This window comes from Cydia fagiglandana, chromosome 1 (genome assembly GCF_963556715.1).
Source record: "Cydia fagiglandana chromosome 1, ilCydFagi1.1, whole genome shotgun sequence".
Classification (NCBI taxonomy): domain Eukaryota; kingdom Metazoa; phylum Arthropoda; class Insecta; order Lepidoptera; family Tortricidae; genus Cydia; species Cydia fagiglandana.
The window spans coordinates 2,954,575-2,979,175 of record NC_085932.1 but is presented as its reverse complement, the minus strand read 5'-3'; the positions used below and the strand labels follow the sequence as shown (position 1 = coordinate 2,979,175).

General features: G+C 39.1%; 3 protein-coding genes across 4 annotated transcripts; 1 reads left to right on the top strand and 2 right to left on the bottom strand.

Annotated features, from left to right (window-relative positions):
* Nucleotides 1-848: 848 nt before the first annotated feature.
* On the bottom strand, nucleotides 849-2,272 carry LOC134673560 (RNA polymerase II transcriptional coactivator). The gene is made up of 3 exons (XM_063531591.1): nucleotides 2,202-2,272; nucleotides 1,934-2,033; nucleotides 849-1,171 (listed from the first exon to the last, which is right to left on the bottom strand). Exons 2-3 carry the CDS (start codon nucleotides 1,991-1,993, stop codon nucleotides 917-919), a joined length of 315 nt encoding a protein of 104 aa, XP_063387661.1. The 5' UTR covers nucleotides 1,994-2,033; nucleotides 2,202-2,272; the 3' UTR covers nucleotides 849-916.
* A 122-nt stretch (nucleotides 2,273-2,394) lies between these two features.
* LOC134673467 (uncharacterized) lies at nucleotides 2,395-3,840 on the top strand. The gene is made up of 2 exons (XM_063531497.1): nucleotides 2,395-2,541; nucleotides 2,625-3,840. Exons 1-2 carry the CDS (start codon nucleotides 2,469-2,471, stop codon nucleotides 3,821-3,823), a joined length of 1,272 nt encoding a protein of 423 aa, XP_063387567.1. The 5' UTR covers nucleotides 2,395-2,468; the 3' UTR covers nucleotides 3,824-3,840.
* Nucleotides 3,814-21,573, bottom strand: LOC134673318 (formin-2-like). Of its 2 annotated transcripts, none has more exons than XM_063531319.1 (10): nucleotides 20,633-21,573; nucleotides 18,368-18,532; nucleotides 15,818-15,993; nucleotides 13,736-15,419; nucleotides 12,965-13,353; nucleotides 12,303-12,512; nucleotides 7,849-7,989; nucleotides 6,920-7,088; nucleotides 6,056-6,380; nucleotides 3,814-5,580 (listed from the first exon to the last, which is right to left on the bottom strand). In XM_063531319.1, the coding sequence occupies exons 1-10, from the start codon at nucleotides 21,351-21,353 to the stop codon at nucleotides 5,466-5,468; spliced, it is 4,095 nt and encodes a 1,364-aa protein (XP_063387389.1). In that variant the 5' UTR covers nucleotides 21,354-21,573; the 3' UTR covers nucleotides 3,814-5,465. The 2 variants fall into 2 exon arrangements, with proteins under 2 accessions (XP_063387389.1, XP_063387460.1); XM_063531390.1 differs by having other exon boundaries at nucleotides 18,368-18,526.
* Between the last annotated feature and the right edge of the window lie 3,028 nt (nucleotides 21,574-24,601).

Below are 24,601 nucleotides of genomic sequence, written 5' to 3'. Positions count from 1 at the left end.
ATAATAACGAATATCTGGGAGACATATTAACTCAAAAATGCGCAACTTACCAGAGATAAGACCTAGATCGATTTATCGCCCCCGAAAACCCTCATATAGCAAATTTCATCGAAATCGTTAGAGCCGTTTCCGAGATCCATACAATATAGATAAATAAACAAGAATTGTTCTATTAAAGATATATTATGTAGATATAAATTATATACGATTGTCCTCCGAGCTAGGCTACCCCCCCTACCCCCTGGTACTTACTATTAAATTATGAACATTAACCCTTTTCCAGGCATAGTGCACCTAGCGACCACATATTCGCCAATAGAATTTCAACCTTAGGAATCCGATTTAAGGTTCATATTCGATTGGTCTTACGGGAAAAGTTACTTATCATTATATGAATATTCAAAGCTGTATAAATTTTAATATATTTGCATTTTTTTGGAATAACCGTGGTGCAGCCTGAAAAAGGGTTAAATTGAATTAAAGGTGACAGAACATAAAGTGCTATCAATATCATTCTTGTGACATTAAGTTATTTAAAAATTGTGAATAAAGCATCTCTTAGTTAATACCAAAATGATTATACTCAATTATTTTTTGTTCTGTAATATTAACATCAAAGACAGCTCAATATTGTACCTGTTTAATTTATTTATACTGTTATAAAACTATGTTTTAGTTCCTGGCGATGGCGGTCACTGTGAAGATATAAATTTATATCTTTTAAATAAAAAATGTTTTAGTCTGATTTGTTTTTTATTACACTTTCAATTCAAATTATGTACCTATGTGCAAAAATAGGAATTCCCCTACTCCTTACACTTTTCTTTCATATTAATCAAAACTTCAAATATAATTTGCTCAACAAAACTTTAATCTTACAAATAGTAACACAATCATACAGTATATTTGTTCCAAATCAACAGTTACTGAGTTCCTCATTCACCTCCTCCGCCAACGCCAGCAGTTTCCGCCACTGCTCCGGGGTCAGGCTGATGCCTTTCTTCCCTGGTAACAAGTCTCCGTTCTTCTCGTAAAACTCGCGAATATCCACATAAGTCTTCCCCTTGAACTCCCTCACTTTAACTAGCTTCTGACCCTCCAGGACCCAGGTTGGCTCTTTGTCGGTTGTCCTTGAGCCCATTTTGGCTTTCTTTTCTGGAGGTACATTTCTCTGTAAATATTATGAAATTTATGAAAGCAAGTTTTGCTTTGCTTTTAACGGAGTGTGAAGTTCAGGACATTGACCTGGCAGATAAGCTTGGAAAACTATAACAGAGTTGGACCAAGATCCTCCCAAGGTCCTATAACAACTTATTCAGTTCAATGAAATTTAAATCATATTTGATTGGAACAGAGTTGCTTTTGCGTTGTTTCGTTCAGTTTTTGAACAACACAATTAACACAAAATCAACTATATTTCCTACATTAAAGGTTCAAATTTCTGTGCCAAATTGTTCATTTGTATGACGGGGCCTTAGGAGGAGAACTAAGTAACTCTGCATGTCATCATTAATGTAAAATTTCTATGAAAATGTTATGATTTAAATGTCTCTCACTTTTTTTTCTGTTAAAATAAATGGACTCTAGTTCTCATATAGAAGAAATAATTCATTCCACATCAATATTTAATGTGATTGGTATCAGTTTTATTTACACTTATCTTTATAGAGAACCGTTGAGAATGCTTGTATAAATTACTGACTGATAAGGTTATTATTTTGATGATAATGATGACGCATTATTCTTATGCAGTTTTATTATTATTGACCAATTGATGACAATGTACAGTTAGCAAAACTATTAGCTTATAACAGCAAATATGTAAGCTCAGACACGGACAAGTAATTGGAAAGTTTCAGTTAAGCGTAAGTATCAATTAAAATACGTATAAGTATAAACATGTGTTTTCTACTATGATCTATAATCTACTTACATCAACAGGTCCCTCGTCGCTGTCGCTAGAACTTTCAGCCTTTTTCTTGTTTTTGGGCATGTTGTTTTGTTTAATGATTTGCTTATCAGTATCACGAAATCTGTAAACAGTTGTATAAATTAACCTACAAATATTTTTAATCAGTGGACTGTATCATTCAAACAGATTTATTTTTACAAAGGATCAGTACAATTTCTTCTAGAGCTTTTAATTAGTCTAAAATAAAGCTTACTCATCGCAATTAAAGCTTAATTCTAATTTAACTTACCGTTGTCGTTTGATCTTGCCACCTAGCCACCTAGCCGGTATCTCAATCAACCTCAACTCAACTCAATCAGCTGTTTAAGCTATTTGATCTCATCGACTGTTCATTGATTGTTTGGCTAGCTTTGACGTTTTTTTATGACAACAGAATAGCATACAACGTCACATTGACAGGTACTAAACATAACCTGCAAAAATAAGCTACGACCTGTGTACTTAAATAAACTTAGAATTTTATCTAAAACAGGTATTGAATTATTTTCAAAACACGATGTTAGAACCCTGGAACGATGCCTCTCTGCTACCACCACCCGTTCATACATTTCTATGTCACCGTAAAGTTGGTAAGTTCATCGTTAACCTTTTATCAAAACACGCCTGCTTGTCGGATAACTTTTAAACTTATTGTAATTCATTTTAATTACAGGCATTCAGGATCTAAAAAACACTTGTAGGACTATGATCAAAGTACTGTCTAATCAATCTCCTTTGCACAAAGAGAGCGCAATACTCTCTAGATTTGCTTACAAATACGACAAGAAATTTCGTAACGATATCGGCTACAGGCATTTTAAGAAGGTTAACGTAGCCTTACGGCGTTATTTGGGGCTGAACGTATTGAAGGACGTAGAAAACTTCAGCGACACATTGCCGGCGGATGATGAGGATTATTTACCAACAAGACAGATGCTCCAATATATAATGATCAGATTAATCACGTTTGCGAAGATAATGGTGAGGGTTTGCGTATGTTCGAAGCAAGCGTCGATATTTTATTTAGACCGTATAAAGTGCGGGGAGGGCCACTGGATGTCTCTGATGCCATATGCGGCGCTGAGCCGAGTGTGGTCGCTGTGCACGGTGCTGATGCGCAGCGCCTGCGCCTGGTACGCGCGCCTGCGGCCCTGGCTCGACAAACTACAACTAAAGGGAGTAGACTTCCTACCGGACAACTATAATCTGCCAGCTGACTTGGAGGTGTGGCTGGACCTTAAAAACATTGACTCTTTTGGAAGATTTGAATGGGCTCCGGACAAATGCTTGACATTGCACCAGAGCTTAATAGTTGACGATGATAATGATAATACTGACAGCTTCATGGATTATGTCAATCGGCTAAATGAAGAAGATGACTCTGAGGAGCCATCATGTCATCTTAAGGTAAACAATCTTACAACAGAAAGTCTACCTGAGATAAAAATAAATCCAGTACTAGATAAAGATAAAGGAGAGAGCATTTCTAGAGAAAGTTTTAAAGCCCCTCTGCACTGCAAATTGAAATCAACTGCAATATTAAATACTGATAAAGGAGAAACAATATCCAGGGAATGTTTTAAAGCGCCACTACACACTCAATCAAAACCAGTTGAATTAAAGAGCAATAATACATACATTCATTCTCCAGCAAATGTGACTGATACAGAATCTTTAAAAAAGTTTATGTTGATGGAAGAAGGCTTTAGAAATGAACAAAATGAGTCATCCTTAACAAGTCATCTGAGTTTCATGCAGTGGACAGCTTTAAAGAATTCATTACACACATTAGCTGATTCCTTGTCCAACAAAAGAAAAATAGAGAAAAAGTTCAAAAAAATATGGAAAGAAAAGTGCATTGATTGTAGTTAATAAATGTATTTTCCATTTTTTCTTGTATTATTTACTAACACAAATTATTTACAGTTTATTCATAACAGCACCAATTTAATCACTTTGAAAAAATACAGATGTTTAGCACAATCAAAGATAATAATATATTCAGGTACAATATAAAACAAATACAATATTACAAAATCCTTGCTAATTGTAATAATTAAGCTGTGAAATTATGACCAATGTCAATATGAAATGGTAGTTTTTATTTTATTACTTTAAAGGCCATAAATATACTTGGTCAAGCAGATCTTGTCAGTAGAAAAAGGCGGCAAATTTGAAAAATGTAGGCGCGAAGGGATAGCGTCTCATAGAAAATTTGAATTTCGCGCCTTTTTCTACTGACAAGATTTGCTTGACCATCTATAGCTTCCTAATTAAAGTAAAATTAATATTGGATAGTTCAGTTTAAGATTTAAATTATTTAATATGAAATGTCTTCATATTACGATAGTTGGACAATGTTATATCAAGTATCAAGTAAAAATTGCCTGTAAAAAAAATATAAGACCAGAGAAATAAATGGATAATCTCATAAACTTTGGAATATTTTACAAGGGTCTCTTTAAAAGGGGCTCTTTAAAATCATTTCTGACAAACATTTATATTTTTTAGTACAAACCTCCGGCACAGATGTAGTGCATAATTGTTTTCCATCGAATCTTCTCGGAAACGTTCGTATTTGTCATGGTACTTCAGTCAACCTCAGTACTTTTTGTACCGAGACTGACTGAAATAGCAAAACACGATCGTACGTTTCTGTGAAAATTCGATGGAAAGTAATTATGCACTAAATCTGTATGGATAATTATTATAAGCTTTACAATCTTATATTGCTGGTTTTCATTGAAGGACTTCAAATAAGAATACCAAGAATTTGAAATCTCAACATCACTTACACTCAACACTAGCATACAAACAGTATGGAATTATAATAATGCAGTCATATTTGTATACCTTAATTTGTAATATATATTTGCGCTTTGTTTATATTTACATAAGTCATAAGACTTTCACTATTTTACATAATGCTTCGCGACACCCCATAGTTTACAACTTGTTTACAACAATTCACAATACATTATTTACTTCACATGTACACTTCACGGAATGTACAATTATTAGGTATACATTTACTCAACTTTTTAAAATTAAAAAAAATTGAAAATGACACAATTATTGGTTAAATCGTATAGAAAACGGCGGTTGATAACTAGTAAAAAGTGAGATTGCTGTTTTTGCACACTGCATAATGATTCTTTTCACAGCTCACAGCCCTTATATGCGTGAAGCTAAGTAAATCTCGTATTTAATAAATATAGGCAAGAATGGCAAACTTTTGTATATCCATACCGTCCATCGGCCGAGGCAGTCTAAGCTAACTTTGCACCAATTTGAAAAGAACAAGAACAAGTGAGGAAGTGGCATTTTTAACGTCATATTTTCATAGAAATTTGATATTAATTATGACTTTGCCACACTTTGTTATTACTAATTCCATGCACAGTTATCTTGGTCCGACTACTGGGTTACGCTACCAACGTCTCTTTCATAAATAAGTCAAACGAAAGTGACGCGTAGCGACGTAACGTAATAAATGCCACAACTGTAATTTTGTTTACTTCCTAGTGCCAGAGAGCTTCTGTAGGCGTGCTTTCAACCCGCCTTCTTTCTTCGGTTGCACGATAGCTTGAGCTTTACGTTCCTCTTGATGCTTCTTGGCTTCTTTTAGTCTGTGAAAAAATTAAAAATAAATGAATCAATTAGGAGTAGGATTTCTAGTAAAAACGTTTAGCATGTTACTGGCACTATGATGCCTCAATAAATCCCATTTTCGCAACACCAAAACCACAGGATATATTTTAGTACTACCGTACAGAAAACACACTTCCTATAAAACCTAAGTTTGACAGCTATTCCGGAACGAATCATGCTGTCCCTTTCTAATGTATGGCACTATCCCTTTCGGCTATTTAGGGTTGTCAAAATTCAAGTGATTATTTTTTCTGTGGTCGTGCACGCAAACTTGACGTCAAGTTGTGTCAACCATAATAAATGCTCGGAGCAATGCTGAAAAGGAAGAGTATCGCCCCTCTCACCAAACTTTAATTTATATTGATTGTGTCATAATTTTTCACCCCATGAAAACTCAAAGCACAATAATAAATTAAAATAATCAACTACTTTCGCAAAAGGTCTTAAACTTACTTCTCTTTAATAGCAATTTGCTCCTCCTTCTTATAAATATCCTTAAAATCGCTGCAAAAACTCGTCCACAACGAAAAAAACTCCTTTGGCTCACAATCCTCAAACTTGCCAACTTTGGGGGTGTACTGATAAAACCGGACGGTGGCAAAGAATTTGCTTCGACACTCTTCAAGATTCTCATGTTCGGCTTTCAACTTTTCCTCGGCGGCGGTGAGGAAAGTTCCCATCTTTTCTTCAAAAACGTCTATGCGTTTTGATTCGTTCTCTTCGGGACTCCGTTGTGCGTCGGTTTTTTCTAGAACCTTCTTGGTTTTCTCTTTACATGCTAAAAGATAAAACTGTTGGTTAGTATTTGATATCTGCTATATCCTCCTAAGGCCCATATAAATTAAACATTCAAAAATTTGCCACTGAAATTTGAATTTATACTGTAGGAAATAGAGTTGATTTTGTGTAGTTTAAGAATTTAACGAACGAGTGTAAAAGCGACTATTCCAAGGTGTGTATCCAAGAGTATTCCAGGGTGGCCCTTTGGGTCGTTGTTTTATCCCTTACTATCGATGTTGACTGTACTACGACATATGCGTTGTGGCACCACTATCCACTAATGGCGTTATTCATAAACGCATTACAAGCCTGAATTGGCTATGAATCGTTTGTCTTTATCTGTCATTTAGAGTTATGTATTCTAAAGAACGGTGAAATGGAAGCAGCCCGTCGAGGCCTCGGTGAAAGCATTTCAAGACAGGCACGACCTTCAGTAATGAAGAACACGAAGAAGAAGAAGAAGATTCTTAAGAAAGAAATAAAACAATTTAACTAATACAAGGTCGTAAAGTTCTACGATAAGGGGGTAAAACTGACCGGCTAGCTGTTGCGTGAGTTCAGCCAGGGACTTGGCGACGTCGGCGAAGTCTATGGCGGCGGCGCGCGCCACGTCGCCCGGCTCCGGCACGGGCAGCGCGCCCACGCCCGCCGCGCGCGTGTACGTGCGCACGATGAAGTGCAGCAGCGTCACGGTCGAGCGCTTCGACTGCCGACAATTTATATAAACATTAGGCTTTGGTCTGAGGAAGGAGACTTAGGTTATAGGTTCTCGCGGGCTTGGTTTCTGCAACTCGACGTCATATTAATGCGCCTATTTTGCGTGGCGGGTTGGCGGCACTATTCTTGCCAACCCAACTCTACCAGGAAGCCAAGCAGACCCTTGACGTTGCTGACGACTTCTGGGAGAGACCCCGGTGAGCCGAGGTGTTGTGCCCGGGCACAACACCTAATAGGGGTGGCAGAATACCGGTATTCTGCCACCCCTGGACATTCGAGAATGACGTGGGCGACTGTCTCCTCTGCCTCCATGCATGGAAGAAGACTTACAAAACTATAGAAATGATGCTAACTTGCGACTTGACACCCAGTCTACCGAGGTGTTAAGCTTTTGAAAACTAAAGACGGCCGGATATCATTTTGAGGCAGACTTCGGACACACCGTCACTTATACGTAGCTAAAGCACGTAAAATTTGAACGTGTAAATCAATAGATTTAACGTGAATCATTGGGATACGCTCATGCATCTCTTAATATTTTCATTTAATCGACACAGTGGCGCAGCGAAGCGTAATCGAAATGAGCCGTCGCCCACGGCCTCGCGCCCTAACGGGTCTCGCGCGAGGCCCCTTCGGTCCGGGACATTGAAAGAAAAGGGCCTCGCAGATGCGACTTCGCCCACGGCTAGATATTATTAGTTCACGCTACGCCACTGAATCGACACATCACATGACGACCCTGCCAGTACCTTGACGTCCTTGAGTTTAGAGAGTATCTCGAGACCGAATCCGTCGGCCTGGCCACGCTGCCCGTTGCCGCCATTCATGTAGTTGCCTAACGTCAGGATGATCGCGAACACCCGCTTCAGCGCCTCGCTCGTCATTAAGAACTGAAAACAAAGTTCATCTATATGTGTCTTTCCATACCAGAAGGGTCAGGTTCATGTGCAATAAAGACCTTATATCAGAATTTCAGATAAAAAGAACCTTATTGCACTTGAGGCATAAGGACCCTTCTGTGATGGAAAGACACATATAAAAGATCATCATTGTCAATGAGTTGAGAAGGATTTTTTATGACAAGCTCATAGACTCGGTCTTAGTTTCATAATAAAAACCATTTTCGATGTCCCATGTGTAAAACAGCAAATTTCTTTCGCGATCCGGATTTCGTCCCAGTAAAACATTTTTTTTTATAACGTGATTTCTGAGGGGTGAATATGTAGGTCATACTGAACAACTTTTTCTATATGAAGTCAACCTCTAAATCGCGAAAATAATCTGTTGTTTTATAGAAAACACTGACATATAATTCGCCAAATTGTATGAGACAGCATTTTATTTGAGCGTTTCGAGCTTTTGGGGTTGGGTTCATATTAAAAAATGTTCACGCACATATTTACCCCTCAAGGTATCAAACATAACAAAATCACTCTGTATATTAATAAAATAAATAAAATAAAATAAGCCTTTATTGCTGTGTAACATAATAATAATATAAGTATTAAGTTGCACTATGTTTTTTTTTTTTTATACTACACTATATATTTTATATCTAATTCCTTAACTAAGTGAATCGGCAACCGGTTTTCGCTTCTTCCTTTTTACAGCTTGTCTTTCGACATAGGCCTCCTCTAAACCTTTCCATTTTATCCTGTCTTTTGCAGTTCGTCTCCATGTAGGGCCAGCTATCTTTCTTATGTCGTCTTCCCAACGTTTAAATTGTCCTCCTTCTTTTCTTGTCCCGTCCCTCGGGTACCATTCCGTTATTATTTTTGTCCACTTTTCTGTTCTTTCCCTTAACATATGCCCTGTCCATCTCCACTTTAATCGTTTGTAAACATATTGGATGTTTTTGAATTTAGTTTTATTCTTTATAATTTGTAGACTAACCTTATCTCTGCGTTTTACTCCTAGAACACTTCTCTCCATTCCGTTTTGACACACTTTTATTTTGTGTAGTTGTTGTTCGGTCAGTGCCCATGTTTGACATCCATACGATAAGCATGGGAGGATACACGTATCAAATACCTTCCTTTTCTCTTTGATGGGCATGTCTTTGTCCTTCATAATTTCGCTCAAAGACCAGAATCGTTTCCAGCTATTTGTAATCCTTCTGTTTATTTCTTTTTGCATTGTATCTTCTGGGGCTATTAGTTGACCTAGATATATGTATTCGTTCACATACTGTATTTGTCCATTATTTACTTTAATATCTACTCTAGTTGAGTTTGTCATCACCTTTGTTTTGGAGGTGTTCATTGAGAGACCTACCTTGGCACTTTCATCAGATAGCTGTTGTAACATTTCTTCTAAGTTACTTGGATCTTCAGAAAACAGGACGATATCGTCTGCGAAACGTAGGTGGTTAAGTTTTTCGCCGTTTATGTTGATTCCATTTCGATCCCATTCCAAGTTTCTAAAGACCATCTCTAATACCGCGGAGAATAATTTCGGTGAGATTGGGTCGCCCTGTCTGACTCCTCTTTCGAGTGGAAATTCTTCCCCTGTTCTTTCCAGCTTAACTTGGGCCGTACTATTCGAGTAAATGTTTTTGAGTATTCTAATGTATTTGGGCTCTACTCCCTGTATTGTTAGCGCTTTCCAGATGCTATCATGATATATGGTATCGAATGCTTTATTAAAATCCACGAATCCTAAGTAATAGACTTTATTATATTCCCTGTATTTTTGGATCACATAGTTTTGGCAATTCTGAATGATATCAATAAGAACTCGATAAAGTCCAACGATTGGGATAGGTGGGAGATCAGTGAAGTGCAAAGAATTGGGAAAAAGGAAGAAAAAAGAATCAGGCCAATAAAATTAGTACTCACCCTTGGCTGGAGAAAAATGGAACTCCTCAAAAACAGAAAGAATTTCCCTAAGAATATAAGTGTAACTGAGGACTTCCCAAAAGAGACCCTCGAAAAAAGGAAGGCTCTAATCCCAAAAATGTTAGAAGCCAGAGAATCTGGCAAGTACGCCATCATTAAAAATGATAAACTTATTGTGAAGGAGAAACGTGAAAAGAAAGAGAACAATGATAAAAGAAAACGGGTTCCATCTTCCCCACCCAAGACCCCCCCAAGTAATTTTAGTACAACTTCCGGGGAGATCAGAGTGCCACACTCTCAGCCCAATAAAGTACCAAAAACTAATAATCATAACATAATTACAAAAAACGGGAGCTCACTCGAACAGACTCAATCAAAAAACAATTAAACCACGGTAACCGAAGAACTCTCCCAAGCCGACTGGTCCTCGTGGGAGATAATGACCGCGACCCTCTAAACGGAACAAACGAAGAAAAAGAAGAAGCAAGTAAACTAAAAGGAACAAACACGGACATATATATAGCGACTCTGAACACGCGAACACTCCGGACCCCAGAAAAACTAACGGAGCTAGAACTGGCCATAGAAAATATGAAATGGGATATAATCGGGATCAGCGAAATGAGACGGTACGGAGAAGAAATTGAAGACAAAGGAAAGTATATAATGCACTACATTGGAGAAACCAAGGGACAGTTTGGTGTCGGTTTCCTGATCAAGAGTCACTGGGCAAACAAAATAGAAGAAATAAGGGGAATCAATGAGAGAATAGCACTCCTCAACATTAAACTTCCAACACATAACCATAGAGAAGAGATGTGGACCATCATTCAAGCTTATTCCCCAACTGAATCTGAAAACTCAGATCACAACACGAAGACGGACAAATTTTACGAAGATTTACAAGCAACCGTTCAAGACTCGTATAAAAACCTAATTGTGATGGGAGACTTCAATGGTCGAATAGGGGTTTGCAATGAAGGGGAAGAACAAATAATAGGAAAACATGGATATGGCCAAAGAAGTAGTAACGGAGAAAGACTAGTCAATTTTGCATTAGAAAATAAACTTAGTATTTTAAACAGTTTCTTCAAGAAAAAGAAGACAAAAAAATGGACGTGGACATCACCCAATGGCAAATATAAAAACGAGATTGATTTTATTCTGACCAACAACCGAAAAATTTTCAAAGACTTGCATACAGTACAACAACTTAACTTCCATACAGACCACAAAATGGTAAGAGCATCACTGTCAACGAAGCAGAAACCAAAAAGAAGACATTTTCAGAATAAGTATAAAACTGCCTTGGTATTAACTGGAAACAAGGAGTCACTTCTTGAAAATTTGAATACTACAATAAACAGACATGCGACCGTAAACTACAAGACGACTCAAGAACGATACGACAATCTTCTGGATATACTCAAAACGCAAATTGTTAATACAAATAATCAAAACAAACAAACAGAAAATATACTATCTCCAGAAACTAAACAATTAATTACAAAGAGGAAAGAACTCTTAAAAGAAGGTAAAAACAAGCAAACTCGCGAAAAGATATCAGAAATAAGCAAACAGATACTCGTGCATATAAGACAAGATAGAAAAAATAAACGACTGAACCTTATCAAAACATCCATTGAAAAAACTGGAGGACTAAGGAAAGCATTAAAACGACTTGATAAAAAGAAAACGTGGATGCCAAACATCAAAAGCAGACAAGGAAAGTGTACAAGCAAAAGAGAAGATATACTAGAAATTGCCACAGACTATTACAGAATACTATACCAAAAACAAACAACACTACCGGAAGAATCCCAAATGGAAATATTCGCAGACACTGAACCAGTACCAAATATACTACAGGAAGAAACAATAAGAGCAATCAACACACAAAAACAAGATAAAGCACCAGGCTCAGACCAAATAACAAACGAGTTACTAAAACACACGTTACCAGTGATTGGACCAAGACTAACAGAAATATTCAACGACATCCTAACAACCGAAAGCATACCCAAAGATTGGATGAAATCAACTATAATACTAATACATAAAAAAGGAGACAAGGGAGACATGAGTAACTATAGACCAATAAGTCTAATGGCAAACATTTATAAGATATTTTCAAAGATAATACTATCACGTATCACGGTCAAACTCGAAGAAAATCAACCCAAAGAACAGGCGGGCTTTCGAAGCAAATTTTCCACGATAGACCACATCCACGTCCTAAGACAAGTGATCTGTATATTGACGGAGTATGACTAAGAGTTGTAAAATCACCCGTAAAGTACTCATACTCATTTATAATATATGTAATTAATTACATATTACAAGTAAGAAACAAGTTACACAATTACCTCACAAGTATGCTTCAAGTTATCCAGCTTGTGCATGGTCGTGCTGACTGCATCCTCAAACTCCGCCTGGAACATGAAACAGGATATCCTCTCCGCGAAGTTGGGTATGCTGCTGAGGTCGTGAAGAAACGTCTCGGGCTTGTCCAGTGGCACATCTGGCTTCGTTCGCAGATGCTGTTTAATCTGGGATAGTTCTTCGTCGGTCGCTCTCTGAAACCAGATAATTTTAGTATATTATAGAAGAGTTTCTTATGCTACTTGAATTTGTTTAAGACAGTGCAATTGTTTTTTTTGTTAAGTTAGAACTTCACTTTTATGAAAAAAAAAAGGAATTTTTTGGAGCCCTGTACCTCTGTAAGTATTGAAGATACAGGGCTAGCTCTAGTCTCAAATTGCAGCAATTTTAGTCTAATGTAGTTCAAATCGATTTTCTAAAAAAATTTCGGCGGGTTTTCGAATGCTGCAAAGTCAGCACAGGTCTTTCAACAAACTTGGATATACGGTACTGACAATAGTCCCAACAACAAAATTCAGAACTAGTCGTTAGTTTGCGATTTTACCGATTTCTAGTGTTAGATATGACTGGTCTAGTCTAGTCTAGCATTGATAAACATGTATGGAAAATTCAATATGAAGTGTAAGGTAATGTTACATGTCCTTACCATTTCATAGATCTGCTGTAACGCCTCCAAACTCACAACGGACGTATCAAAATTATATATGGCATTCTCTATCTCCGAGAATTCTATATGCAAACTCTGCGCCAAAATCCCCACATTCTGCGACCGTTTGCTCTCTAATATCTTAACCGGCTGAATTTTCGTTTTCACTTCAACTTTTTTCTTCACAGGCGCTTTGACGACTTGCCTAGAGAATAGATCTGTAAATTCATCTATGTTGTCTAAGTTGGTTTCATCTATTTCGAGCCAGAGGGGTTTTAGAGCGGCCTGGGGGGCTTCGCCTGAGGCTTGGGGCGCGGGAGGGGCGAGGATGCGGGTCCAATATAGTGGCTTCATTGGCGCTGCGGGCTTTACGGGGATCTTTCTTAAGGCTGAAAATAAAATAGAAATTTTTGAGTACGACACATGACATTTTTACACGACATTTTTTATACGACATGACTTGTTTCATTGATTTTAAACTAAACCTTACAGGAAGGATTTAAGGTTTAAGTGGTTGTTTTCGTTCATAAATCACAGGTGGTCCATTTGATTCGTAAAATTATTACACTTAATCGTGTTTTGAGTGGCGTTCTTTTAATATAAATAAGGACTTAAATTTTCCTTTTTTTTTAAGGCAGAAAAGCTAGTAATCTTGACTAGCTTTTCTACCTAGGTAGTTTTATCAATATATAAGTAACATCTTGTAGCTCAGTCGTGTTATCGTGCAAGTTTAAATCAAGATGGACAAATGACACATAATGTAATACTTACTCGCTCTTTGCATAGTCCAGCCCCCTACAGGCGGAGCAGGGAACGGCGTAGGCCCCAAGCTCGGGGGCGGCGGCGGTGCACCCGGCCCGGGCGGCGCGGGCGCCGGCGGTGGCAGCCCCATGCCGGGCATCGGTGGCGGTGGAGGCCCCATACCGGGCATCGGTGGGGGTGGAGGCCCCATTCCAGGCATCGGTGGGGGTGGAGGCCCCATTCCAGGCATCGGTGGGGGTGGAGGTCCCATACCGGGCATTGGAGGGGGTGGAGGCCCCATACCGGGCATCGGTGGGGGTGGAGGTCCCATACCGGGTATTGGAGGGGGTGGAGGCCCCATATCGGGCATTGGTGGGGGTGGCGGCCCCATTCCAGGCATCGGTGGCGGTGGCGGCCCGGTACCGGGTGTTGGAGGTGGTGGAGGAAACATGTCAGGCATCGGTGGGGGTGGGGGACCCATGCCAGGCATTGGTGGGGTTGGGGGCCACATATCGGGCATTGGTGGTGGCGGCGGTCCCAAATCAGGCATTGGTGGAGGCGGTGGACCCAACCCAGGTGAAGGAATACTTGGAGGAGTGCTTGTACTAGTTGGAACTATTGGTTCTTTAGAGGTGGAAAGATCCCTTGTAGGAGATATATTTGATGGCACTGGAGACATTGGTTTTGAAGATTGTGATACAGGCGAGGTTTTTTGAGTTTTGCCAGGTGTCAGGGGGGGTGGGTCTGTTGTAGGCTCCAAAGATTCTGGTAGAGGGGGCGCGGGTGGCACTGCCTTTAGGCTACTTGGTTCTGATTGTTGTTTAGGATTTTCGTCAGGTTTTTGTAGTTTCGTTACACTGTCAGATGGTACGCACGTGCTTTCTGATGAGGACTTGCTAGTTTCTATTGATGCCATTGTATAAACATGACTATCATTATTGCTATATAATACTACTGTAATTGGAATGGTTGCAGCCTTTGATTCACTGTCTTTCCTAAATATATTGGAGGAACATTCGGGTGTATTAGTAATTAAATCAGCATTATTGATACTAAAGAATGAACCTTCAGAGCTTCCTATACTGTGTAGAGAGTCTGTCAAAGCTTTTTCAGGGGTCTCTTTAATATCTTTTTCTACAATTTTATCCAGTCTTTCGTTGTCAGGTTCTTTATGTGCTTCATAATCTCTTATTTTATTTAGCTTACAATAATTTTCTATACTATCAGATCTTCCTTCACTTTGAATATTGTTAATAGGTTCAGTATTACAAGCTACAGTTCTTACATCTAAATCTCTTGTTCTTACACACTGATTAGCGGGTAAAGATATCACAGGTTCGGGAAGCGTTTCGATGGAGGTTTGTATCTCTTTGTCCACTGATTTGTTTAGTTTATCCGGAAACTCAAAACATTTCTCCAAATTTTTGTTGATTGTTTCAATTTGAGCGCTTAACTTTAATTTCTCAATTTGTAATTCTAAATCTATTAGTCTATTTCTGAGCTGCGCTATGATCGCTCTTGCTTCACTGATATCAGCTATTTCTTCGTTGTTATTTTGGTTGCTGAATCTGTGATTTTCATTGCGCAGGTTTGTGATGTGATCTTGGGTGATGCTGTAGACATCTTTGTCTGGCCAGGAGACGTGCAGTCGGCCAGGGGTGATTGGCTGAGAGACAGGGGCTTCCATGTGGGCCCAGTAGTACATTAAATTAGGCTGCAACAAAGAAACAAGAATTACAGCTACAAATTTACGGCAGTACTCACAGTCAACATTATGTACAGAGAGAAACTTTCAAAAATTGCGATATTTCCACAAGGTAAAATTTAGGAAACTTCTTATATTCTTGTATGGACATCAAAATATTTTTATTTCCATGATGAAAAATTTATATTGTTGCCTGTGAAACTTTCCTGAAATTTCGGAGTACTTTTTGGAAACTTTCGGCAACGTGCACATAAAAAAAAAACAAATTATTTTATCAAATATTTTGATTAGAGCTGAAACAGTTTCTACATTTGAAGGTAAAATTTTGGCCAAAACCTTAAATAGACAGTTAGTTTTTGTTGAAAACACATGATTAAATTAATTCATGCATACAACCTGAATAGTACCTTAAAAATATTTTCCGTGGGTGCATCCTTATCTGGTATCTGTCGGAGCACCCCCGCGGCCAGCAGATGCGTGCAGTATTGAATTCCAAGGTTCTTCAAATCTTGTGCGGTGAGGAGGTTTTTCAAGTAACTGTTCTCCGCGACGGATGATATGAACCAGTTGAGGAGCATAAGCCCTGAGGTATAAATAGAACAAATGGATATCAAGGGATAATTTGGATACCAAACATTAATAACAAGTTAATTTAGTAATTTATAACAGTATTTTAGTTTACTCATTAATCGACTGACATTGACATAACGAAAATGTCACAATGTTTTTTTTTTACAATTATTGTTTGGCTGCGAGTTCTTTAGCCAAGTCACAATGACATTTGTGCGGCGTATCTTGCTTAGAGAAATGCTTGCTGCATAAATAAAGAATATAATACTGTGCATAAACAACACAAACGAGTGTTTTCTATAGTCACTGGGGCTGTATCATGGCCGTTTTGTGTAAAAACCGTAACAGACTACCGCACTGCACCGCGACCCTGGTGCGCCGCATTCACCGTCTCCTCCACACTTGTTGAGTAACAAAACAGAGACACCTAGTTCGTGCATGAAGTCTGAAGACTTTTGAGCTGCACCGTGCAGGTGGCAAGGGAGATTTTAAGCGGTGCTCGCATGTGTCAAAATGCGTGCGTGAACTACCTGTATCTTTTCTTGCAAAACATGATACTTGATCTTAGATACTTAGATGACCTTTTTATTCATCTAGAAACTTACTTTGAAGGTGTTCTTTTGGGACACGAATTACGTACACCACTGGACACTTTTTAACATACTCCACTATCAACACCAATCTCTTAATGTCGCACACAACTTTCAATTCACAACATTTCATTTTCACCACAAATACAGTATACTGAGAGTATACAGGTATACCAATTGTCAGTATTAGTCTTTTTCTTGGCACATACGGCACCAGCGCCCGACTAAATCTTTTGACTGTTACATTTTTGGGGACCAACTTGTATTCAAACGCAGTGTATTCTTCATTGTGTAACCCAAGTATGGTGACGATATCGTGTATTCCCTCTTGTGCATCTCTGTACTTGCTCAGAAGTTTCACATAATTAAAATGCGCTCTTGAAGAACTAGTGAAGTTCACGCGATTCGTAGCTAGTTGCATCACGTATTTTAGAATTTAAGAGTAATTTTTGGCTAATTAGTGCGGTAAGTAGGCGTTCTTAGTCACGTATGCAGTGTTACTGGCGTTATCTGTATCGTATGTAATCGTATTAATGGAGATAAGACGTGGACATCTTGTCTCGTGCGTGTGCGTCAATATACAGGATGACGTAGGTTATTTAGGTAGCGTTTCTGAGGCACTCTGTTTAGATGATGGCCTATTAATTACACCTAATGCATACGTATGTCATCGATTTATTTTAGGTACAGGGCGTTTTTTTAGTAGGTACCTAAGTACCTACGCCTACGTGTATGCTAGTCCTAGGTCATGTGCACCCTTCCAGCTAAAACCAGTCTTAATATCCTGAATAAACTTTTTAAACTCTATTTTCCAAAGACAGGTAACTTTTTTCGTACTTATAGAAAGGTTCAACAGGCAACTGCAAGATTGACCATAAAGTTTCAGGATATTTCATATAAATATCGTGAACTTTCGATCATTCGTTCATTCACTACTTCAATAAAGCTGTGTGTACAATCATTCACCTCAACTCGTGCCGACACCTATAACCAGGTTGTATTTACTTAGAGGTCATATTGCGGTTGCTATGACTTCCAGTTGCCGGTGTATATTACGTATTATGCGGTATTACATAAGAATTTTATGATAAATAAGTACCTGAATCATAATTATCATATACCTACTATAGCCTGTATCATTTGGTATTTAAAAAGAGTAAACAAAACTACCCTCAAATGGTTCCTTATATGCCAGTTGAGGGTAGATGCGAACATTAAGTAGACGATCAAACAATGCAGGTTAAAGTCAGGTCGTTCAGTGACTGATCCAGGCGGTTTTATAACTGGCCGGTCAACCAATAAATGTTATAACTACCCGAAATGTTTGTTTAATTTTTTTTAAGTACCTAAAGATACAGAATATAGTCGTCTTAAAACGAAGCAGGACGAATTAAAAAAAAGTCTTAAACACTTTTAGCCCCCATTCGCACGGGAGCTTTTTCAACGCGCGTTGAAAAAGCGCTTGAATGACATAAATGGATATCCATGTATGTATTCACACGACAGCGGTGACGCTTTTTATCAAGCGTTGTTGGATTGTCGACTTTGAGCCTTAATTGGTCGTTAAATCGAATTTAGAGTGCGGACAGATTCAAGCGCTTTTTTAACGCGCGTTGAAAAAGCTCTCGGGCGAATGGCGGCTTATAGATGACCAAGCAAATCTTGTCAGTGGAAAAAGGCGGCAAATTTAAAATAAAGTAGGCGCGAAGGGTTATCGTCCCATATAAAATTTCGCGCCTTTTCTACTGACAAGATTTGCTTGACCAAGTATATATTATACAGAGAGCAAAGACTCACCTTCAAACTTCTCATAGAGCTGGAAGTTGAGCTTCTCAGGCACGAAGTTGGGGCGCTGCACGCGCGGCTCCGAATGCTTGTCTAGCGTGAGCGAGGCGACCTTCCGAAGCACGTTGGACTCCGGTAGCGCGTCGCTCACGCTGGCGGCTCGGCGTTCTTCTGAAACTGTCAATGATATGTGAGCATTTAATCCAATGCGCTTGCGATACGAGCGTGGGCGTTGCTAAATATAGTTCCAACAACATTACAGGTAAACTCGGTAAACTAGCGTATTTAAATGACCAAAAAGGAGAATATATATCCTACGGATAGGTAGATTAGGTAGTGTGACTGCTACTTATTGGCTCCTACGTAGTAATTGTCCATTAGCTCTTAACAAAGCAGAAATAAACAAGGCAATAGAAGTCTAACCGTTAAGAGCGGCCATCAATTACTATGGAAGGGGCAATAACTACAGCAGTCATGCACCCTACTTATCTTAGAAGAGGAAAGATAAAGGTATTTTGATTTTACGTGCAAATTGTGGTCATATTATACCTCTATCTATTGTAAATGGTTAAAGTTTATTTACCTACCTAAAAAATTTGGACAGGACTTTAAAACTATTATACCTACTGATACACACACCTGCTGTAAATATTTAAACGCTACCTACCTACGTTTTTTGCGTTTGGTTTCTAACTCATTTAATTAAGAATACTTAAGTAGATAACTAAAGATGGATGCTACATAATTTTGCGCACGGATAATCAGATTATAAATTGGTAAAGTATTAGTAACTCAATGTGAAATTACTTTCGTTAATAATGAAACACGCTTTACTATTCACGTCTTATGAGGGCAAATGGCTTAATGCGAAGTGGAGTAGGTAGGTAAATAATTTCTTCAGACTTAATCCACTTTAGGGAAGTCCTCAATAGGATTACTGGAAGATGGATAGATAGCTGATCAGGCATGAAATGTGCTGACTTGCACATTTAGTCTAGCTACGAGTAGGTTTGCTAGAATTGCAAGGTAAACCCCTAAGGAGCATGACTCATTTTTTTGTATCATACTAAGTGTGAGGTAGCCATTTCCTTCCTTATTAATTTAGGTACTAGAGAACGTAGATATATGCGACGTTTATACGACCATAAAATCTAGTCGCATATACCTACTTTCATTCTGTCTCAAATTGTTAGTTGGGAAATATCTCTTTTTTTGGTAAGCTGTTAGAGAATGGGAGGAGTAGGTAGATACTTTCGGAGCGTAGTCTGATCCGCTTCTTTTGATGCTGAAAATACCGTAATTTTATAAATTCGCTTGAGTTTTTAAATTTATTTATAAATTAAAATTAACGAATACGTCTACATCTACAATAGAGGCTTTCCGACCTCCTTCTCGTAGAAGAAATCTGTAAGAGCGAAACGTCCATTCATTTTGGTAAGCATAAAAAACAGACATCGTTAATGCATTCCCTGACTTGCACAAATACGATTTAATAGAATCAAGCGCGTAATTGCAAAAACTTTCTTATTGTGATTGTTAACAGGAACGTAAAGTTTCCAGTAAGAAAAGAGCGAAGGAAACAATATAACAGTTAGTGTATTGTGAGCAACATCAGCAAACTGGTTTTGCCGCTTACAAGCAAGTTCTCTCTTTGTTTATTTACATTCAACGCACACTTATATAGGTCTGAAGGAGCTCTATTTAAACGAAGATTAGTGGTTATGATAAGTAAGTAAGCGAAAATCTCGATAATGTCTGTTGTCAATCAGAGGTTGAAGTGCTGATAAGAGTTATTCATAGCTTTGGAACGATTTACTCGAAATTCACTTGCGGAAAATATTTCACAGGTTGTGAAGGCCATAAAGCGAATTGAAAAGGTTTTGTTTACTTTATCTCTGTAAACATTTTGCGTATTAGCAATTTGAAAGGAGAGTACCTACCTATATTCTAGCTGTGTTTGATAATTAAATGTGGGAAATTTAACCGATTTAACTGATGGTTAACTGTAATTTACCTACAAAATCGCCTGCGGATAATACTTCAGAGGTTTAAATGGCCACAAAACGATGAACGCAAAAGGATTTGTTTACATTAATCCCTGTAAACATCCGTCAATGTTACCAATTTGAAAGGTTCACTTTAATCTTTTGGATGTGTTTATTCATTGATGTGCTTTTCAAACCGTACATATATTCATGCGTGTCTGTGTATTCTGTACAATGAAGAGTTAATATATAAACACGTACTCGTACTGTGTTATTGTTGTAATGAACTAACCATTATCGAGCAGGGCAAGCGCGGGGTCGGGCTCGGCGTCGGGCACGGCAGGCGCGGGCTGCAGCTCCACCTTCCGGTGGCGCGACACCGTGAACGAGGACTGCGCCGGCGCCGCCTTCAGCCGGAACTCGCGGAACTCGTGCCCACACTCGTGCGTGAGCCGCTCCAGCCGCTCCCCGCGGCTGCCGGACAACCCCATAACATTGTCACTCTTGTCACTGTCATCGAACACGTCAGATTTATCTTCTTTGTCTAAGTCGAGCAAGGAGGTCGCGTCGTCGTGCGGCATGGGAGTGAGCGTGTGCGCGTCGTCGTGCGCGCTGCTCTCTGCCGAGTAGTAGCACTGGTTGAGTTCGACGGCGGCGAGCGGCGCCAGCGGGTCCGTGAGCACTGAGTCGGGCGTGGAGGGCGAGCGCGCGCGGGTCGCTGACCGCTCCTCGCACCTGGACACCGTTACCTCCGACTGACTCGCTGACTCCGCGCTCCCTCCCGTTTTCGACGCGCACTCGAGCGTGTCGTTATCTGACGCATCCACTTCAATATTATCGGAATCGGGCGTTTTATCGAACGTATCGGCGGCCCCTCGCTTCCCGCCGCTCTTTTTCCTTCCATGTTTCTTGCTGTCCCTGCCCGGCGATTTTCTGTTTTTCAAAAAATTCCGCCCTTTCGCTGGTGACTTGCCCGTCTTACTTTGTTTTTCGTTTCCCTGAATATTACCCATTTCTGAGACACTGTTTACTAACTTATGATCTCTACTTAACGAACGTTAAGTACCTAAGGATTTTCGTTGTTTATGTAAAAAATGGGTCTATCATTTGGCTACTATTTACATGAAATATAAAAACTAAGTAGATTTGAGATTCACAGCCCTCTGGTACCCTTTTGTGCGAGCATGCGCAATGGGGACGCCGAAATCTTTTTTCGTAAATCAATATTTTAGGAGCGTGTATAAAGAGCGTTACGAGACCATTGTGTCAAAAAACATTACATATTAAAAAACCGGCACATTTGCAACATAATTATGTAGTCACATGCTAACATGTAATTTAAAGCTGAATTCAAAACATCTGCATTGATTGTAACGCTCACTGCTGCCCTCTATGCATTCTTGTTTACAAAGTTTTATTAATCACGTCAATAGATGGCGCGCAGTGTCTCGATTTATTTTGCGAGGACCAAAGTTTTCCAACTAAATGATGCGAATAGTTAAATTATACATGTACGCTGAAAACATGAAAACTTTGCCTAACATAGCCGATATGAGGGAAGATAAGTGTGTGTAGATTTCAGTTTCATGAACTCTGTTTGGCTTTGGTTTCGCTGCCAAACGACTATTGTAAATTTGAAGATTCACAACCGGAAAGAGGCAGCTTTACGACCCGATCTGCTGTTATTACAATGGTACTCAGTGACTAAATACCATCCCATAAATTGTGCCATTTGCGGGGCTGTTTTTAATGATTCGTACACTTTTTATGAACTAGTTTGGTAGAGTCAGACCTAGATAGGTCTGCAGCGATTTTGATAGCCCACGTACAAGTGTTATTTGTCGTTATAATTTCATAGAAGATTGACGTTTAAAATAACACTGTTTGCACTGCGTGGGCTATCAAAATCACTGCAGACTTTCCTTGGTCTAACTCTATCTACATTATTTTGAAGACTTTACATTCAAAACATTTTTGTACGTCATCTAGCTGTAATTTAGTCATTAATCGGACTAAGTAAATACACTATAATATAGGGTAACTTTGTCATATCTAGCTATTTCAGGGTTAAGGTGACAGTCCATTTCCAACGACAGCTGCACTACTGCTCATTTTACTATGGAAATTGACAATGACAGAGACGCGTTCAGTACTGGTAGTGCAGCTGCGGTTAGAAATGGAATGTTACCATTAGACAGTATTGTAACTTTTACACTTAGATGGTTGGAAGTCCTCAACTGTGCGTTTCTCCAGAAACGTCTTTCCTCGCTCAGCTAAGTTAAGTTTAGCAGTTAAGCTGCTAAACTGAGGAATGAATTTTCGGCCGCCTGAATTTTTTTCGGCATTGGTCCCATAATAAAAGTTGACCTATAAAGTCACTACAGATGCAGTGCATTAATTGTTTTCCTTCCGTTTAGCAAAACAAAAAAATTTACTCCCTTGCGGTATGGCGGCCATTTGGAACCGTCCGAAGAGTATGGCATGGTGATGTCCATGAATGTCTGCTCGATGATGATCACCTGTGCAAAAATTAGCTTGGTACAAATGGTTGAATTGTTTTTTTTAAATTAATGTGTTCGCCTCAGTATGGCGGGCTGTAAGTCACACCGGAGAAGTATGGCATTATGCTACCGCCTACTTCTTTTTTATGGACTATCGGAAAATACGAGGATTTTTGTGGAACAAATCGTTCGACACTCGTATTTTATCCGACACGTTCGACTAACGCCCACACGATTGGGCCGCCGGTACCAGCGCTATGACGATCATTTTTCTTTCCTTCATTACGTACTTAGACCCCTGACGAACCGCCATACTGGTACAAATGATCCAGTAAAATGTGTCACTCTTCGAGCAACACCGGCTTCCGACACGTTGGAAGGGAGGGGCCCAAGCGATATCTCACCGTACAAATCTTTCTGCCATTTTTCGCGGGGGGAAGGTGCACACAGTCGCACTTCTCACACACTTACATACAAAATCCAATCAGAGGCCCTACCGCGAACCACGTTCGACGTGTTGCCTCTCTATGGCACTTGTAAATTCATACGTAAGTGTGACAGGGAGGCAACACGTCAAACGTGGTTCGCGGTAGGCCCTCTGTAATGACGACACAAATACATAGAAAATGACACACGTCAAAGACAAATCTTGCAAACCTCGTTCTCTTTTTGTGTACGGACGAGTGACTAGTGTCACAACACGCACACTAACACATTTTCGTTGAAGTATGTCATTGTATTCTGAGAGATGAGAAGTCGGATTTGTCGCTCGACCTATCCGCAATTTGTACTGAGCGAGCAAAATCGATAAATCCAACAAATACTTGAGACTAAAATATAATAATTGTATTTAAATGTAATTAAACGTATGATATGTAAAAAAAAAATTACATGTGGAATGTAACACTTTCTTTTTGTAAATTTGATGTCCCCGACCTCTTTTTATAGCAAAAAACCGAGCAAACAGGCATTTTTGTGCAGCAGTGTTCACGCGCGCGTCTGGACTCGGTCTAGTGAAAAATCCAAGTGCAACTAGTTTTATTACCCGCGGTAGATTAGATTGACGCGCTAATCTTGTACCTCGGCAGAGGGGAAATAGTGCGAATGCCGCCTCCCTTCCGTGTTGCTCGAAGGTGTCACTATCTCCCGGTCTATTAATAATAAAAAAAAAAAATCATAAGTACGAGTATGAGCTATGGCTACCCATCTGATCTCCGAAAACTTTAAAGCCGATTATTAAAATCCCGAAATTTGATTTTACCGAACGCGTTTTTTCTAAAAACGTTAGCGAATATGTCAGTTTGACACTGCAAAGGCAGTCGTGGTCTCGTGGTAAGGTGGCTAAAGGGAACCACAGCAAAATCAAACTCAGAGCCCGATTCGGATTTTGAAATAGACATCTATTAGATATCTTTTAGACATCACCAAGATACGATAACGATATGTTTAAGATCTAACCTGTTAAATTTGACATTTGCGCGATTCTGGAGATACTCTTGAACGATTTCCACAGGATATGACTTAGAGATCCAATTCATATCTAATAGATATAGATATCTTACTCTATTTAACGTAAAAGTGACATTGGTTGCCCGAATTGCGCTGCAAAAGAGAACTAGTTGATATTTAAACTATAACGTATCTAGAATGGATCTAGTACGTGTCGTCTCTTGTGAATATCTTGAAGTCAAGTTCTTTTAAATTAGAAACTGTGTCAAGCTGCTTAATAGGGAGTGTGCATGAACTATACGCGGCAGCAC

Bases quoted from the DNA above. Each gene is read 5' to 3' on its own strand.
- LOC134673560 (XM_063531591.1), bottom strand. From the start codon at position 1,993: ATGCCCAAAAACAAGAAAAAGGCTGAAAGTTCTAGCGACAGCGACGAG. The intron at 1,172-1,933 runs GTAAGTAGATTA...TAATATTTACAG, and splicing joins GCGACGAGGGACCTGTTGAT to AGAAATGTACCTCCAGAAAA.
- LOC134673467 (XM_063531497.1), top strand. From the start codon at position 2,469: ATGTTAGAACCCTGGAACGATGCCTCTCTGCTACCACCACCCGTTCAT. The intron at 2,542-2,624 runs GTAAGTTCATCG...TTTTAATTACAG, and splicing joins TCTATGTCACCGTAAAGTTG to GCATTCAGGATCTAAAAAAC.
- LOC134673318 (XM_063531319.1), bottom strand. From the start codon at position 21,353: ATGGGTAATATTCAGGGAAACGAAAAACAAAGTAAGACGGGCAAGTCA. The intron at 15,420-15,817 runs GTACTATTCAGG...TCTTTGTTGCAG, and splicing joins CCACGGAAAATATTTTTAAG to CCTAATTTAATGTACTACTG. The intron at 7,990-12,302 runs GTAATTGTGTAA...CTTTGTTTTCAG, and splicing joins ACTTGAAGCATACTTGTGAG to TTCTTAATGACGAGCGAGGC.